Source organism: Apodemus sylvaticus, chromosome 13 (assembly GCF_947179515.1).
Source record: "Apodemus sylvaticus chromosome 13, mApoSyl1.1, whole genome shotgun sequence".
Taxonomy (NCBI): Eukaryota; Metazoa; Chordata; class Mammalia; order Rodentia; family Muridae; genus Apodemus; species Apodemus sylvaticus.
Window position 1 is genome coordinate 19,686,450 of NC_067484.1, and position 17,547 is coordinate 19,703,996.

Genomic DNA, 17,547 nt, shown 5'->3' on the forward strand with positions numbered 1-17,547 from the left:
AGAAACTGGAAGTTCCAAGATCAGATGGCTCCATTACTTCACCCTCTGGTGAGGGTGAGGGTGTCAGCAGTTGTCTCGGGGCATGGCAGAAAGCTGAAGATAGTTAGGAGTCAGGTTTAATCTTGTATAGCAACCTATTCCCACCCCCGAATCCCATGTATGCGTTCGTGCACGTACATGTGTGTGCATGTGCACACATGAGGGAGCGTGCATGCTCCACTGTGTGTGTGTGTGTGTGTGTGTATGTGTGTATGTGTGTGTTGTTGTGTTTCTGTGTACCTGCACACACACACATTCAGATGCACAGGCATTTGTGTGCATTTGTGTGGAGACCAGAAGTCATCATCAGGTGTCTTCTTCAGTGACATTCCACCTTAGTTATGGGGACAGGGGGGCTATCACTGGACCTGGAGCTCACCAGTTCAGTTAGACGATCAAGCTAGAGGAAATCCAGAGACCTTCCTGCCCCGCCCCTCCAGCTCTGGAGCTACATTACCCCTAAGGATCTAGCTGCCTCCCTCTAGGCCACATTTCTTAAAGTCCCGTCATCTCTAGCACATGAACTCTTAGGAGCAAACCACAGCCAAACCACAGTGCCCTTAAACTGGGGAAATGTGAGGAGGGAGTGGGGCCTGAAGGAGAAAGGTGGAATCCTCCCCTGTCAGAGTAGAAGATCTATGAATGAGGGAAGGGTGAGAAAATCTCCAGCAGCATGCAAGCATCCCTCAGAAGGAAAATGGCGCTTACCAGGAGAAACAGCTGAGAGTCCTGAGTGGAGCTAGGCTGAGAAGGCTGGGGTAAGCTCTGGATTGTTAGGGCCATGCACTTTTGTGATTTACCTCATCACACTGTGCACTGGCTGGTTTTGTGTGTCAACTTGACACAAGCTGGAGTTACCACAGAGAAAGGAACTTCAAGTAAAGAAATACCTCCATGAGCGGACTTTTCTCAAATTTCTCAACTGTAAGGCATTATTTCAATTAGTGACCAAGGGGGGAGGGTCCCTTGTGGGTGGTACTGGTAGTGTTGGGTTCTAAAGAGAGCAAGCTGAGCAAGCCAGGGGGAAGCAAGCCAGAAAGGAACATCCCTCCATGACCTCTGCATCAGCTCCTGCTCCTGACCTGCTTGAGTTCCAGTCCTGACTTCCTTGGTGATGAACAGCAATGTGGAAAGTGTAAGCAGAAGAATCCCTTTCCTCCCCAACTTGTTTCTTGGTCATGATGTTTTGTGAAGGAATACAAAGCCTGACTAAGACACACAGCAACCCTCCCTTGTTGCCCCAAGTCTTCCAGGGCCTATGATGTCTTCCGGTCTCCACTCTGTCTGCACCACAATCTCCTCTACTTCCTCCAGCCATGTGTTCACTGTACCTCACATGCTGAGCCGGTGCAGTGACCAATCCTGAGACCCCTGGGCTCAGGACCTGACTTTACTGATCCTCCACCTGGCAGAAGACACAGCCTTTTGAAAAACTGTTCTGGATCTGAGTTTTGAGGGGGCATGAAGGACCTCCCGGCCCAGAGAGTGGGCCTTTGTGCTGGTGGCCCTGGCTCCAGGCTGCTCTGTTTGGCCTCATGGCTGGACTCTGCACCAAGCCCAGCTCCACAAGGATAGGAGAGGGAGCCAGTGAGGTGTGGCTGTGAACTGCGGGTGAGCGTGAGCGCGTGCAGCAACTAAAGGGTTAATTTTCCAAACAGACTCACAAAGGGCTAGGGTCAAACATAAATAATTCGGACAAGGATCAGCAACAGACATTTTCACCACAAAACCACTGAAGAATCCGACTCCTCACGGCTCTACACTGTCAGGAAGCAGGGGGCTTTCCACGTGGGCGTTTTCTGGCTGACTGATTTTTACCATTGATTTGAGAAATTGCAGATCAAAATTACACCCTCAGGAATCACACATCTCCCTGTGTCCTCAGACAAAATACCAGCTGACATTCTGTGTGCCCAAAGGGACAGTGTGTGCATCCATCCGTGAATGGGATTTGACCTTTTCCCTGTTATTCAGGTCAGTCCTGCTGGATCCAGGTCATGGGACTAGGCTGGAGCAGAGCAAAGACTAGAGCACCCAGATAACCTGGAGAGCAGCCGGCCTCTGAGCTTGCCAGTATCTTCCATGTAGGACCCAAGACCCTTGGCTTGGGAATTCAGGACGGAAGACACCGGGCTTGCTATTCCCTACTTCCCCAAAGATTGGCACAACCGATTCCCTGTGAGTAGCCCAGTCTTGCCTTTCCTTGTGATTTGCCTTCACTCCTCTATACTTCCACAGACAAGAGCAGCTGCCATGGAAGAAACGGTCTATGCAAGACTGACTAAGCCTTGGGCCAACAGTTAGAACTGCTGTTCATCCCAGGAATCCATCCTGAGGAACAAGACAAGGTATCCTGTAGACAGGGAAGAACTGATGGCAACTGTGGAAAGACCTAAACCTCACTGAAATGACTCTGCAACCTGGGGCAAGCGTGGTCGCAGCCATCAGGAAATCTGAGATTGTTCTTTGCTCCCTGCAGTATTTGTCTGTGGGTTCAAATCTTAAGTGGTAATTCAGCTGTAATGGCAACTCTTATTGGCTGAATTCTGTCTCCCCAGAATTCATAGGTGTGAGTCCTAACCTCAGTGTGACAGTATTTGGAGAAGGGGTCTTTAAAAGTAGGGGAAAATGAAGCCACTGGGGTGGGCCCTAGCCCATGACAGGCGCTCTTAGAAGAAGAGAGTAAGACACAAGACACAGACAAGGGGCAGCCGTGCGAGGACATGGCGAAAGGATGTCCGTGAGCAAGCCAGGAAGAGAGGCCCCACGACACCTCTTGATCATCCTGCCTACAGAACATGGAGAAATAAAAGACTCATCTGGGGCTGAGGAGGTGGCTTGGCGGTATAAGCAGTTGGCATGCAAGCGTGAGACTGGAGTTTGGATCCCCAGAGCTCACTCTGGGGTGCAGGCAGACAGGGTGGCTTGCCTATCATTCCAACCTCAGAAAGCTAAGACAGCAAGCTGGCTAGCAAGAAGCCACATCATTATCCTTAAGCTCTCGGTTTGAGAGAGCCTGCCTCAGTGAATAAGATGGAGGGGTGAGGGGGATGGATGACATCAACATCTTGCTTCCACATGCACGTGCATTAGCCCCACAAACACACACACACACAAATGGGAAAAGAAATGAAATGGCTTGATAATGTGATGGGTTATCTTTGATCCTTCTGTGATGGAGGGATCACCAGCAACACACAGAAGACAGCCAGTGTGTGTGTTTGCTCTGCATTTCCTGTCCGGGCCCTGAAGAAATTGTTTTCTAATTTAAAGCTTAACTGTTTTTCTTTTGGAACCTGAGGAACACTGCCAATGGGGGTTCCCTGGGATCCCAGTCAAACATGTAAGGCCTTAATTCTTAGAGATGACAAGCGGGAGTCTTCAGCTCCCAGCTGAGGTCTGAGCAGGCTTTGCCACATAACTCCTGGGAAGTATTCCACAACATCTATTAAACTACACACCTGTGTACTGCCCCAAATCCTGTCCACAGGGTTCCACAGTGCCCAGAAAAAGACACAGGTGCACCATGAATCCTCTAGTGCCATAACTTCCATTTTCCTGTCACATGCTGACCTACAAGCTGCTCTGGTCCTTCAGAGCCAAGACCCAGCAGGGACCTTCCTGTTTCAAGAGCTCATACCAACTGTCCCATTTAGAATCTTCTTGGCCTAATTAATAACTACCACCCCACAGACCAGAACCTTATCTGCCCTTCATCAGCAAACCCTTGCCTGGCCTCACCCACCCTAGATCAAGTTCCCTATCATCCTAAGAATTAGTTTCCTAAGTTAGACCTGTCTGTCCCTCCCCCCATGGGCTATGGACTCTAAGAAAGCTGGGACTACAGTGCTGTGTGCTCATCTCAGGCAAAGTAGACCCCACAGGAGGTAGGCTTCATTCATCTCTAGAAGGGCACAGATTGCTGATACATACTACAGGGACATAGCCATGACAGGCAATCTACTCAACGAACTCTCCCAAGGCAGCAGTAATGCATATGGAGTCTATACATCCAAAGGCCCATTTCTCAGGGTGATACTATTGGGAGGTTGTGGGTTCTTTAAGAGGTAAGGCCGTGCTGGAGGTCTCAAGGTCACTGGGACTGGCCTTTGACGGTGCTGCTGGGAACCTGGTCTCTCCCTCCTCCTGCTTGGTCATGAAGACAGCAGCTTTGTTCTGCCTACCTGATGTTCCCTGTCACGGCATGCTGTCTCAACACGACCCCCAAGACAATGGGCCTGCTCGCCTGAGTTGAACTATTTTCTCATTATATATTCATTATAGTGATGGAAAGTTCACTGGCAGATTATGTGTATAACTCAGAAAAACCACTGTTGCTGTGTAGTGGGTAATAATTAATAAGAGTACCGCCCCGCCAGGCCTCTGCACCACTCCTTCCAAGTATCCGGTAAAGTATGACTCTTAAACTTGAATAGTTAACCAAATATATTTATGTATATAAAACTCCCAATTACATAATGCCAATTTACAATTATAAAGTATTATCCCAGTATTTCTAACCTCTCCAAAACACCAGAAATACATCTGAAGCCATCTGGATATCTGCGTCTCCCGCTCTGCTCCTTCTGGACCTCCCCTCTCCCTCTCCCTCTCCCTCTCCCTCTCCCTCTCCCTCTCCCTCTCCCTCTCCCTCTCCCTCTCCCTCTCCCTCTCCCTCTCTCCCTCTCCCTCTCCCTCTCCCTCTCCCTCTCCCTCTCCCTCTCCCTCTCTGCCCCTCACTCTCCTTAGCTCCTCCTCTTCTCTCCCCTCCAATCACTGGCCTCTCACTGCCTCAATGTGAAAGGATAGGACATATGTTGCAACACTGCTGATTTTATAGAAGAAAGAAATGAGAGAGAAGAGAGCAGACCATTCGTACCCACTGTCAGTGCGCACCGCTCCCCCAGGCAATGCCCGCCCTCTACTGTACAAACGATTCCCACTAGTTGACTGCAGCACCTAAGAGACGGGTAATGCCACCTCCATTTTATAAGTTAGGGGAGGCTCCGAGAGTTAAGTAATCTGCCCGATAGTGACTGGCAGGGCCCAGAATCAGCTTTTGGTCCCAGATGTGGTGTCTGACCATAAAGCCTGTACTTTCCCCATGACCTGCACTGCCTGGCTTTGGCTGCCAGCCATGGGCAGAGTCCTTGGGATTATGTCAGGGGTTCATGAGTCCACATAAGCCACCCAACGTTACCTCTGTATAAATTTTGTTTTGTCCACATCCAGATGTAATAGTTTCCAAACAGATCCAGAGCCTGACACAACTATATAATATAATCCGGATCCCTCTAGGCGGGCCTGCTGGATTCACGGGTATCATAACAAGGGAAGAGAGACTCAAGCGAGGACCCAAGAAGAGGCTTGGTGGTGGGCTGTGGGGTGGGATGGAGTAAGGGATGCTTCTTTGCCACTCATAGGAACATGTATTTGAGGAATCTCCACACACAGATGTTGTGTGTGCACGGGCACTATGGAAGGACACACTGGCCCTTCGGGGGTGCCAACTTGGTGTCTGAGAGACGGGCTACTTTACCATATCCCATTTGCAACACTTTTGTATCACTTAATTAACAAGGCATTCAAAGAAATTAAAATTGTAAAAGACAACATCAAGTGGGCAAGGCTTAACCCTACAGTACAAAATACTGAATTTCAAGCGGGCACGCCCAGGCTTCTTGGGTGTCTACTGAACAGAAGAAGCCGAGCGATGATAGTCAAGGAGGCTGGTAACTGAGCAGGGGACTTCGATGCTCAGTCGGCAGACGTGACTTTGCAAAGGTGGCCTTTGTTATAAAACATCATCCAGGCCTTTCTAGTGCCCAAGGAAGATCTAACTTTCAGTCTGTGAAGTCTGCCCTGTGTCTTCTTATTTCCTCCAGTTCTGGGGTCTGCCCACCCCACCCTACCTCCACCCATCCCCGGCCCAGCCTCACTCACATGGACAGCACCTTCACCTCCAGGATCTCCTGCCTCAGCTCCAGGCATCTCGTGGAGTTAAATTCTAAAGGCTCCTTGTAAAACTCGAAGTACCTGAGAACCGACAGGGGCAGAGGTTACACAGAGAAAACAGGCCAGGTTTTCTAGGACTGGCCAAGGGTCCTAGTGAAGCAAAGAAAACAAACCAACCCACCCTGTTGCAGGACCAGGAGGGGCTGGCTCTAGGCAGGGCAACCCCTCTGCACTATAAGCATGAATAGGAACAAAGCCCACTTTGGCCGCCATTCAAAGGCAGGCACAGGGCTCATTGTCAGTGAGTGGCTATGAGGAAGGAGTTGGGCCAACCTCTGTGAGCTCTGAGCAGACAGCGCTGGAGACCAGCAGTACCTGGCAGCGTCTGGGAGGCAGACAGCGTTCTCTCATCCTTTCTTGCCCGTTTTGCCTTTCTCTCCCTCCTAGGACAATATCCTAATCCTATGATATATCCACAGGCAAGCTTGAGGCTGCCACAGATTTTTTTCTCCATTTACAAAGCATTTCCATTCCCCATCTGTTCCCTTGCTGCTCATGTTCATGCAATGTCGTCTGTGACACGCCCCATCCGCGTCCCAGAACAGCTGATGTACCCACAGCCCTCGAGTTAAGGAGTCACCTCCCCGGGCAGAAGCCAGCTGCTCCTTTCCTCACGGCCTTTCCCACTCCCACGTGGTTCTTCAGCCAGGAATGTTGGATCCCAAGACAGCCTCAGTCATGAGTCAAGAAGACTGCAGGGTCTGACACACTAACTGTGGGGTCAGTGGTCTTGTGACAAGTAACCCTCAAGGACCAGAGTGGGCGAGGCACCTAGGGCCGTCACAGAGGCAGAACTGGGAACACAGGCATCCTTGAAGCATGCTCAGGACCTTCCAACCACAGCAGCAGTCACCACATTACTAATCTGATGCTACGGACATACATATGCTGACTGAAAAACTGCAAAACATGGGCTGGAGGAGTAGCTCATTGGCCAAAAGCCTGCCTGCTATGAACGAGGCCAAAAAACGTGTTCTGTACAACGAGCTGCTTCCAAAATCAACCAGCTCTGTGTCTTCATCATAAGAACTAAAAGTTGAGGATCTCTGTAATATCAAACTCACCCTCCCTGTATGGGTCCCTCTTGTTTCTGAAGCCTTCTCTGTCTTTCTCACTCAGCAAACTCAACTTCAGAACCTAGGTCAAAGGCCTACACACCTTTGGGTGTTCCCAAGTAGCTCCTCTCCCAGGGCTCTATACACAGCATCTTAATTAGAACATAATATTATATTATAATCTGTCTCTGTATCTACAGCCCTTCCAAATGGTGAGCATCTCAAATGTAGAGAATATGTCTTTGTTATTTCTTTCTCATGTGCACTATTAAAACAGGTGCATCCTCAAAGCCCTACTAAAGACTACATTTCCCAGACTCCTTTGAGGCTAAGGCAATGGAAACAATTTAGCTCCAACCGATCAGAAAGAAACATTCTTAAGCGGTTGATTCCAAGCTGCTCTTTGAGAAGCATAAAAAGGGAAATGGGGCAGATGGAGGTGGCACAGTTCTCAGAAACAACAATCATGGCAGCAACTTTGTGATTACATCACAGACAGCATCTTACATCGTGGCCCCATTTCACCATATCATTATTCAGTGCAATGGCTAGTCTTGCCTGTTAACCTGGCTACATTTGGAAGTAATAAAAATCCAAGTGGCTGGGTATACCTGTGAGAGAGTTTTCTTTATTAAATCATTTGATAGCAGAAGACCCACTTTTAATCTGGATCTTTTGAGGTAGGAAGATCTACTTTTAATCTGTACCACACCTTCTGGTCTGTCTTCGGCACTGCTCTACTGCTGTGATGAGACACCATGACCAAGGCAGCCCTTATAAAAGAAAGCATTTAGTTGGGGGCTAGTTCACAGTTATAGGGGTCTAATCCATTATCATCATGGTGCAGAGTCCGGTGACATACAGTCAGATACTGGAGTAGTAGCTGAGGGCTACATCTTGATCCATAGGTAGATAGGCCGGCATGCAGGCAGGCAGGCAGGCAAGCAGGCAGGCAGGCAGGCAGACAGACAGGCAGGCAGACAGGCAGACGGACGGATGGACAGACAGACAGATAGACTCTGGGCTTGGCGTGGGCTTTTGAAACCTCAAAGCCCATCCCCAGTAACATACTTCCTCTAAGACTTCATCTCCAAATCCTAATTCTTTCAAATAATACCACTATCTGGCAACTAAGAATTCAAATATATATAAGTCTATGGGGGCCACTCTTATTCAAACCACCACATTCCACTCCAATATAAAATGTACAGTTTGAGGAGAAAAGAAGCACCAGGAAGTGCAATGGAGCTAAGTCCTGTGTTTAAGGAGATAAAAGGTTTAAAGAAAAGCCTGGTACTAGATGGAATAAAGGGGGTAGCAACCTCAGAGCAAGACCTCACCAGCTAAACTTCCAGCTTGCGGGAAGGAAAGACAAACTTCAGCAGGAAGGAAGCAACCAATATCAGAAGGCTGATGTGAATGTAATTGAAGGAAGGTGCCAAGTTCCAGCCCCATTAAGCAGCAGAACTTGGCAGCTCCAGCCATGTGGCTCTGGCTTTAGAGTCAAGGATATAAAACAGAGGGCTTGTGGAATCTCCCTCCATAGCTAAGGAAAGTTGCTGAGGCCAGACGTGTGGCAGGGATGTCCCTGAAGGGAGTCCTGGAGAAGTCACTGTGTGACGCTGTGAAGGTGAACCCTGGATTGTATTGGAGACCCCAAGATGTTGGAGACACCAGAGTTGCGGGACATCTGCCAAGGAGAACTGCAGAGAGGATGTGAAAACAGCCCGAGAGATTACAGAGGAGTTAGAGACCTGACTTTGACATCAGACATGGAGATGCAGAGTTTGGAGTTTGCCCTGTTGGTTTTCAGTCTTTCTTTGCTCCAGTATTTCCTCACTGTGCTCCCTGTCCTCCTTTTAGGAATGGTAATGTATATCCTGTGCCATTTTGTGAAGGAAGTATGTGATCTGCTTTTTCTATTATTATTATTATTTTGATTTTATAGGGGGTGATAGTTAAGAGTTTGCCTTGAGTCTGCAAAGAGACTTTGAACTTTGAATTTTTAAATGACGTTCAGGCTGTGGTAGACTATGGGGACTTATGAAATCGGACTAAATGTATACTTTGAAGTATGATATGGATACAAGCCCATGGGGTGCAGGGAGTGAAGTGTGGTGGTTTGAACAAGAATGGCCCCCATAGGCTCACACATTTGAATGCTTAGTCTCCAGGGAGTGGTATGGTTTGAAAGAATTATATTGGGAGATGAAGCCTTGTTGGAGGAAATATGTTACTGGAAATGGGCTTTGAGGTTTCAAGAACCCATGACAAAGCCCAAAGTCTGTCTGTCTGTCTGTCTCTCTCCCTCTCTCTCTTTCTCTCTCTCTCTCTCTCCTCTCTCTCTCTCTCTCTCTCTCTCTCTCTCTCTCTTTCTCTCTCTCTCTCTCTCTCTCTCTCTCTCTCTCTCTCTCTCTTTCTCTCTCTCTCTTTCTCTCTCTCTCTCTCTCTCTCTCTCTCTCTCTCTCTCTCTCTCTCTGTGTGTGTGTGTGTGTGTGTGTCTGACTCTGTCTGTCTGTGGATCAAGATGTAGCTCCTAGCTACTGCTCCAGTACATGCCTTCATGCCACCAGGCTCCCCACCATGATAATAATGGATTAAACCCAATCAAATGATTTCTTTTAATAAGAGCTGCCCTGATCACGGAGTTTCTTCACAGCAATAAAATAGTGACTAAAACAGAAATTGGTACCAGGAGTGGGGTATTGCTGCCACAGGCCTGACCATGCTGTTTGTTGTCAGACTATGGAATATTTGGGGACTTTGAACTAGAAAAGCAGTTGACCACTTTGAGTGGGGTTTATGGGATCATCCCAGAAGGAGTATGGGAGACAATGCTGCTGAGAGTGATATAGATTATGATGGCTGGGCTCAAGAGGTTTCAGAGAATATTACTAAGTGTCTTGGAAACTGTTCTTGTGATATTTTGGAGAAGAATGTGGCTTCTTTCTGCCCTTGTCCAAAAATATCTCTCTGGACCTAAATTTAAGAGTTTACAATTAATAAAGCAGCAAAAGAGATTTCAAGACAGCCTTGTACTGTATTGACTGTGTTGTGTGGTTATTAGTAATCACACTTATATCGATTATAAGAAAAGGAACAGGTCAGTAAGCAGCACCCTGGTCCCTAGCCTCTCTATCAGCTCTTTGTCACCAGGTTCCAGCCCTGCTTGAATTCCTACTCTGATTTCTTTCAATGATGGACTACATTATGGAAGTGTCCTCTTGGTCATGGTGTATCAGCATAGCAATAGGTGCCCTAAGTAGGACATGGTATATGAAACAATATGGAAGAAGAAAATTTTTTATCTGTGCCTACTTGCCCTAGCTCCCATGGGCAGTCATTCCTTCGCTGGCATTAGAGTCTTCTTCTTCATGATTCCAATCAATACTGAAGACCAGCTGAGATATGAGTCTTGAGGACTGAACAACTACTGGTTTCTTGGACTATCGATTTTTGGAGGAGCTGGATCATAGCGTGTAAGGCATTCTAATAAATCCCCCTTTTTTTATCATCTATACACTCATTCTTTTACTATATTCAGTCTGTGCTTATGGTTCCACTAGAGAACCCTGACTAATATGCTCAGCCCACTTCTTAAGTCATTTTTCTTAAAGATTCTGAGGAGGGGTTGCCCTTAACAATCCCCTGTCTCCTTTAACTCACTGATAAGCATTCTGTTGCCTCCAACTAAGAGCAAGAGGTCAGCTTGGGGCTATCACAAAAGCTCATGACCTTGGATCAAACTCGTGTGGTTTTCCAGTCACATGGCGGAAAGTAAGGTCTAATGTCTTGTCACAAGCAACCTTATTTGCAACCAGACCCTGCAGGTGTCACTAAAGCCTTTGGAACAGCAAGTTGAGTTAAGTCATGAACCCAGACTGTTAAGAAAAGCTCTGGATACAAATGCTGTAACCACAATCAAAAGTCTAGAAGAGCAGATTCAACCTATGGGTCTCAACCCCTTTGCAGGGTCACATTTCGGATATCCTGTATGTCATATATTTACATTATGATTCACAACAGTAGCAAAGTTAGAGTTCGAAGTAGCAGTGAAATAATTTTATGGTTAGGGGTCACCACAACATAAGGAACTACATTAAAAGGTCACAGGATTAGGAAGGTTGAGAACCACTGCCTCAGAATTTTTGGTGAACTAGAGACTTGCAGACATACCTCCAGTGTCTACAAGCTGTCTGGGTTACTTCCCCTCTCTATGTCTCTTTTCTGTCTTAGTTTGAACTAAGATACTATCTTCCAGATGACCAGCCTCTCCTCTCTTCCCTCCAACCAGCATTCCCTTTGCCTCCAGCCTTTATTTGGTCCTTCTTTCTCCTGAATCCCCAACATCACTCAGATAGGCAACTGAACAATTCTGAGCAGCCTTGGGCTGTGTGTCTAGGGGTTCTTAGTCTGGGGTGGGGGGTTCAGAACTGGGCTCACACTCCTTATCAGCCACTCCTTTAGTTTGAGTGTCTATGGCCCTCTAGCATCCACAATCAAAATCCCAAACCCTGAAGCGATGGAATTAGGAGGTAAGTCCTTTTTATTCCACCCTATATTTATAAGATAGATCCCTTATAAAATATCTAAATACAATGGAACTGAGACACTTTTTTCCCTCAAGGACACGAGGATATGGGAGGAAGACACTGTCTATGAACCAGGAAGCAGAACTTTTTTAAATTTGGACTCCCAGTCCGAATTTGGACTCCAGAAATAAATTTGGGGATAAACTGAAATAAATTTCCATCATGTGTAAGCACCCCCAGTCTACACGTACTGTGTCAGTAGCTTGGATGAACCACGATGGCCTTTTCAGCTGTGTCATTTCTAGCCTCAGCATCCAGTCTGTACAGCTGACATGACATGGTTGACACTTCCAGGGAAGCTTCTCACACAGGGAGTGTCAGAAGTGCTCGCCCCCACTGCCCTGCCACTGAAGCTGCCAGCCGCTACCACAGGGAGACCCAGGGAGTGCCACACTCCCTTCTCTCTGCTCAGCTGGCTGATAGCAGGGTTGAGTCAGGGATGAATAACACAGAAGTTTCTCTACCATCTGCTCTGGTGACACTGCCTTCTGCTGAGCTTACTAAACCTCCTTCCGCCTCCTGATGGCTATGGCTGGTGCCAAGTCCTGCCTGGGTGTTAAATGTCCTTGTTCGCCCTGCCCCTGCTATGCACCACAGGTATGGAAACTGTGTTATTGCTGGACACGGTGGCACACACTTTGATCCTAGCACATGGGAGACAGAGGGATCTCTGTGAGTTCCAAGCCAGGATGCATAGTGAGATCCTAATTCAAGAAAAGTGTTTTTGAAACCTTGACCCCTGGGCCCTGCCCACCATACAGGGACCGTCCTTCTCAGGGTTCCTAGAGACCATGGCAGACTAGCCTAGGAATGTCTCTGTCATGCCATACAATCAAAGCAGAGCCATTCTCAGGCTCTTCCTCGCCCACCTGACACAGTTCCTAGGCTCCTGACACACCCCTGGCCACGTCACCCAAGCCGACCCATGATCATATCTGAAATCTGTTTTGCCATCAGGAAAAGGAAATGAACAATTCTTGCTTCTTTCTCCTACCCTTGAGGAGATCTGATTTTGGGGATGCGCTGTTCCAGCCTGGTCTCTACTGATGATGCACTGATGACATGTAATTCCAATTGCCACACTGGGGCTCCTCCCAACCCCCGCCAAGATTCTGCCTGTGACAGAAGCCTGGGGGGAGGGGTTACATCTAGAGGAAGATGTGCAAACTGGGAGGACTCTGAATCTACAGAAGGGATGCTCACATATGTGTGCATTACGGAAGAAGTCCACAGGAGAATGAGAGGCAAAACGTGCAAGGACCCAGCCGTTTTGACCTGCAGAGAGAATTACATGTGACAGTACCAGGAGAGGGAATGGCTTGTGGTGAGATGTAACTGGGACCTTTCAGAGTTCTGGGATGGAGATAGCTTTTAAAGTGCCTTTTCTGTGTCATTTCCTGCAGTGGCGTTACGATTCTGTAACTATTGAAAATTGCTGATAAATGTTCTTTGCTTTTAAGTTACAGACCCCCCTATGAATAACTCCGGTTTCGCTTGTGCATGAAGAATCTCACCAAAGCATCCCTCCGCCTTCTCAGACTCCCCAGCCTTTGTAAGCAAGTGAGTCACCAGCTCATCTTTCCATTCCGGAAAGACTATCTCTACTCAGCTCAAAGGAGAAGGACCTGGCACCACGGCATACACAGGTATAAATAGCTTGGGAGCTGTGTCAGAAGCCTCGTTCCTCTCCAATACCACTTGACTTCCAGCCATCTGAACTGAAGCTGGCTCTAGGCTGCATCCACCCTGTCTCTGTCCCTGTGCCCTAGGGGACCTTGTGGGGGCTGGGCTGGCCAGCTCCAACTGCCCGGTCAGCAGGTGGCAACCTCACTAGAGGACAATTGAAGAAAGCCTGGAGGCCCTAGGTGGGTGGGTGTAGATTTCCTCCCCTCATCCACAGGGCTCCAGCTTTGTGTGGTGAGGTTCCCTCTGAGCAGGTTAGAGCTGGCCAGCTAATCTGTTCCAACCATTCCTTTCCTTACAAATTCACCCACAGAGGCTCCCCCTGTCCATTACCTCTTCAGTCTGTCCAGTGTGGCATCTTCTTCCCGGGGTGGTCACATAACTCCAGCCCCCAGGGAAAGGTGGGTATGAGATAGGGCCTGGCATTTTCTTTCTAAGCACATCCCACCAGTTACAGACACTAGTGGTATCTAAGATAGGACAGGGTTGGTAGACTTTACCACCTGCCAGAGACAGGAGGAAGGGAAGCTGCCACAGCCTACCAGTCTGGACCCTTTTTGCCTTGTCCTTCCTGGGCATTGTAAGAGAACTGTAGAGTGACTCCACTCTAATAGAAACACCACTAGCCCATGTGCACCTCCGTGCAAAACATTAGCAAGTCCTCCGACCCCATTAATTAAGCCACACACCAGCCTGCTGGAGTGAGTGGGCTGGGCTTCAGCCCAGCCTGATTCTCCTCCTGCCCAGCTGTGTGAAGCAGCCTCCTCCTAGGCCCTTAAGCTGTCTTGTTTAATTCTCTTAGCAGCCCAATGGGACTTGCTTGAAATTCAGACTGCAATCAGCAAGGCCACTTGCCCAAGGTCACCCAGCTAGGAAATTTCAGCAGAGAGAAAACCTCAGGCTTCCGAGCGCCCAGAAGCCCAGGGTCTCCATCACTTCAGCACATTCCTTTTCCTCACCCTGACAGCCACAGCTCCCTGGGGGCTTTGTCAGTAAGCAGCCCCCTTCTCTCCCAAAGGCGACAGCCCTTCAGCAAGATCTGTGCTATTTCAAGCACAAGAACAGCTGCTGTCTGGAGCGAGCACACGCCCCCATCAGCAACAAGCAGTTGGAGACTGACAAGTACCAGGGCTGTAAGTGTCCCCAGATAGATGCGGAGGGGCTCAGGGCTCCCTGCCACCAGCCACCAAAGGCTGTGACTGACTGCGGGGAGGAAGCATTGCAGGGGGTCCTCTGTGGCTGCTCAGTCACTTAACCTGTTCTGTCCGGGGTGTGGCTTCCCTGTGTCAGGAGTCACTAGAGCTAAAAGGTCTAAAGGCTAAAAAGCAGCAGGTTTAGTGATGTGGACCTGGCGGCACAGACTTAAACACCCAACTCTGAGGGAGGCTGAAGCAGGAGGATCACAAGTTCAAAGCCTACGTGGACTACAGAGTCACTTCAAGGCCAGCTGGGGAAACATAGGAAGAATCTATCTCCAATTTGTTTTTTAATTAAGGTAAAATAAGGCTGTGAGAATAGTTTAATGGTTGAGTAGTTGTTTAGCATGTGCAATTTCCTGTATTCAACCCCCTAATACTGCAAAATAGTAAGCTAGTAAGCTAACTAAATCAAAGCTTACATTTTGCTGTTCTGGAAATAGCTCTGGATATTCCCGTGCTCAGCCTGTCCGACCACACCACTGTGCAGTCTAGACTGTCATTACTGCCATTGTTGGGGTCTGGGTAGGTAAAGAGCAATAACAAATTCAGAGACCCCATGGCCCCTTTCCCAGATGCAGTCCTTGACCTGGCGGCCAGCACAGTCCCTGTAAGGTGACCTTCACTAAGTTAGTCCAGGGGGCCCTGAAAGCACTCCTGCTGAGGTCCAGCTTATACCTGACTGCTCAACATGTCCACTGGTTGGGGTCTCCCTGACCCTACGTGCTTTGGTCACCATCTTTTAACGCTAATCCCAGAGTTGCACCCAAGTCATCTCCTCTTTTATCTCCCCTGAAATCTTTGCCTCTGTAGTGGCTCTGGTCTCCACCCTAGCAAAGGCTGCAATCATTCTGCCTGTTTCCCTGGTGTCTGGGTCTGGGATGTCTTCCTATCTTCCTATTTACTTCCATCAAAGGTCTACCTGGTCAGCATCTCCAGGCCTCCTCCCTGCCTCCCTTCTCTGCACATCCCCGGGGAACATCTCCTCCTCCCCTAGAAATGACTTAAACATGATTCCTCATGACCTACCTGTACCCCTCAGGACTCAGGAGGGCTCATCACTTCCACTCACTGGAGGCTTGTTGAGCCTCCATGTGTGCCGGGCTATTTCACCCCTACCAGTGATCAGCTAGCCAGGCAACGTCTCCTCCCTTAAGGAGTTTCTCAACATAGTAGCAATTAAGGATTCGTGCTACCAATGCAAAGCAGATGGGAAACTGGAGGGAATCTGAGATTAGTGGGTCAATAAAGGCTTCTCCAGACAGTGAACAGGGGAGAGCGGTGCAGCCCTAGGTAGATGTGCAACCAGTGTATACAGCAAGAGCCAGCCAGCTACAGGTATAGCAGCAGCCAGGGTGACTGGGACCAGGGTGACCAGTAGCATCAGAAAGGCTAGGTCGTGAGTCACCTTGCAGGGCAGGAGCTTGAAAATCACTTGGGCAGGAAACAACGTATTCTGATTTAAAAGTTCACACTGCTGCCAAGGGGTTTCTGAGAGGAGAAGAAACTCAGCAGTGTATGGAGAGAGTGCATGGCACCAAGAGGTTGTGAGCAAGGGGTAGGGGAGATAAACCCAAGCAACAGGGCAGAGATGAACCCTGAAGGATGCGCTAAGATCCAGTACTTGGAAGAACAAAATCTACTGCTTCCTTATCTACACAGAGTGGCGTGATGGAACCATATGATGACATGGGAGAATAGGTTTGAGTGTGAACGGGAAGTGGATGGCCAAGGAGTGTTTGCTGTGACCTTCAGCCATCAGAGGGTGAGAGGCAACAGGTAAGAGTCAGGTGCAAATGAGATTCACAGAGAAGAGGGCAAAGCACACACTCCAGAGTCGATGGGCAGGGAGACCCCATGAACTCCTAGAGGTGGGGAGGGGGAAAGAGAGGCCTGGGGTTAGACTGAGAAGAAAGGTATGCAATAAAGAGGAAAAATCAGAACGTGGAGCCCAGGGACCAAGAGCCTTGTCAGAACACAAAGTACAGCTCTACCCAGTGCTGATGGGGTCAAGGAAGAAGGGTGGGTGCCATTGATCTGACCACTTAGAGGTCTCAGTGACCTTGACAATAGCTTCATGGGCATGAGTCAATTAAGGTAAGACTGGGATGAGGTGGGCAATGGCGACCGTGAAGTCTTGAGGGAAAGTAGAGCTGGGGGTGGGGGCGGGAGCGGGGGATGTTGGAGACTGGGTTCCAGGGTAGCGAAGAAGAGGAAACACAGGAAGCGGTTCACATTCTGTGTGAGGAAGGACTTCTAACACATAAGCCCTCCATAAAAGATGGCCTCCAGCCAGTTTTGTGAGCCCCCAGGGACAGTCTTGGTGTCCACCAAACTTGGAAGGTACATGGAGCTTCTAGGTAAATCTATAGCTTTTAATTTGGTGCCCCCCCCCCATTTAATTATCAAGTAGACATTGGCTTCCTGGTCCAGCCGCTACCTCCTTTTCCTTCTGTTCTCTATTTCTCTGTCCTGCCTTTCTCAAATCCTCAGAGACAGTGGAGCAGGCAAGAAGTGCAGAACCGTGAGGGAGGAGGGAGGGAAGGAACAGAGGTGGGGAAGGGGAAAGGGAAGGGGAGGGGACAGGACAGGTCACATGCCTGGGAGCTGGCTGCTGTGGTGGGAGCTGCTTCATCAGAGGGGTTGGTACTGAGCCAGCTGTTTCACCTGCTGCGGAATAGGATAGTCACTGAAACTATGAGTTTTGTAATGGAGAGTATATTCACAAGCTCGTTATGGGGATAGAATGTGAAGATGGGGGACAGGTGCATAGCATGCCTCCCCAAGGGTAGGGTTTGGAGGTACTTGTGGGATAAAGAAGCAGGGGGGATTAAGGTGTGGGGAGAGATGATTGGGTGAAACAAACCGTGGTCTGCCTGTGTGTGATCCAGTTTCATGGCCCCCTGGTGGAAGGGATGCTTAAGTGGTTTGCCATGATCTGTGGGTGGAGTTTTGGCTTTCTGACCC

At 48.7% G+C, this 17,547-nt stretch overlaps 1 protein-coding gene across 1 annotated transcript in view; it reads right to left on the reverse strand.

Moving 5' to 3' along the window:
• St8sia5 (ST8 alpha-N-acetyl-neuraminide alpha-2,8-sialyltransferase 5) overlaps positions 1-17,547 on the reverse strand; it is a 66,520-nt gene that overhangs the window by 17,053 nt on the left and 31,920 nt on the right. The window contains 1 exon segment of the mRNA XM_052155762.1: positions 5,983-6,075. Coding sequence (XP_052011722.1) covers positions 5,983-6,075 — 93 coding nt within the window.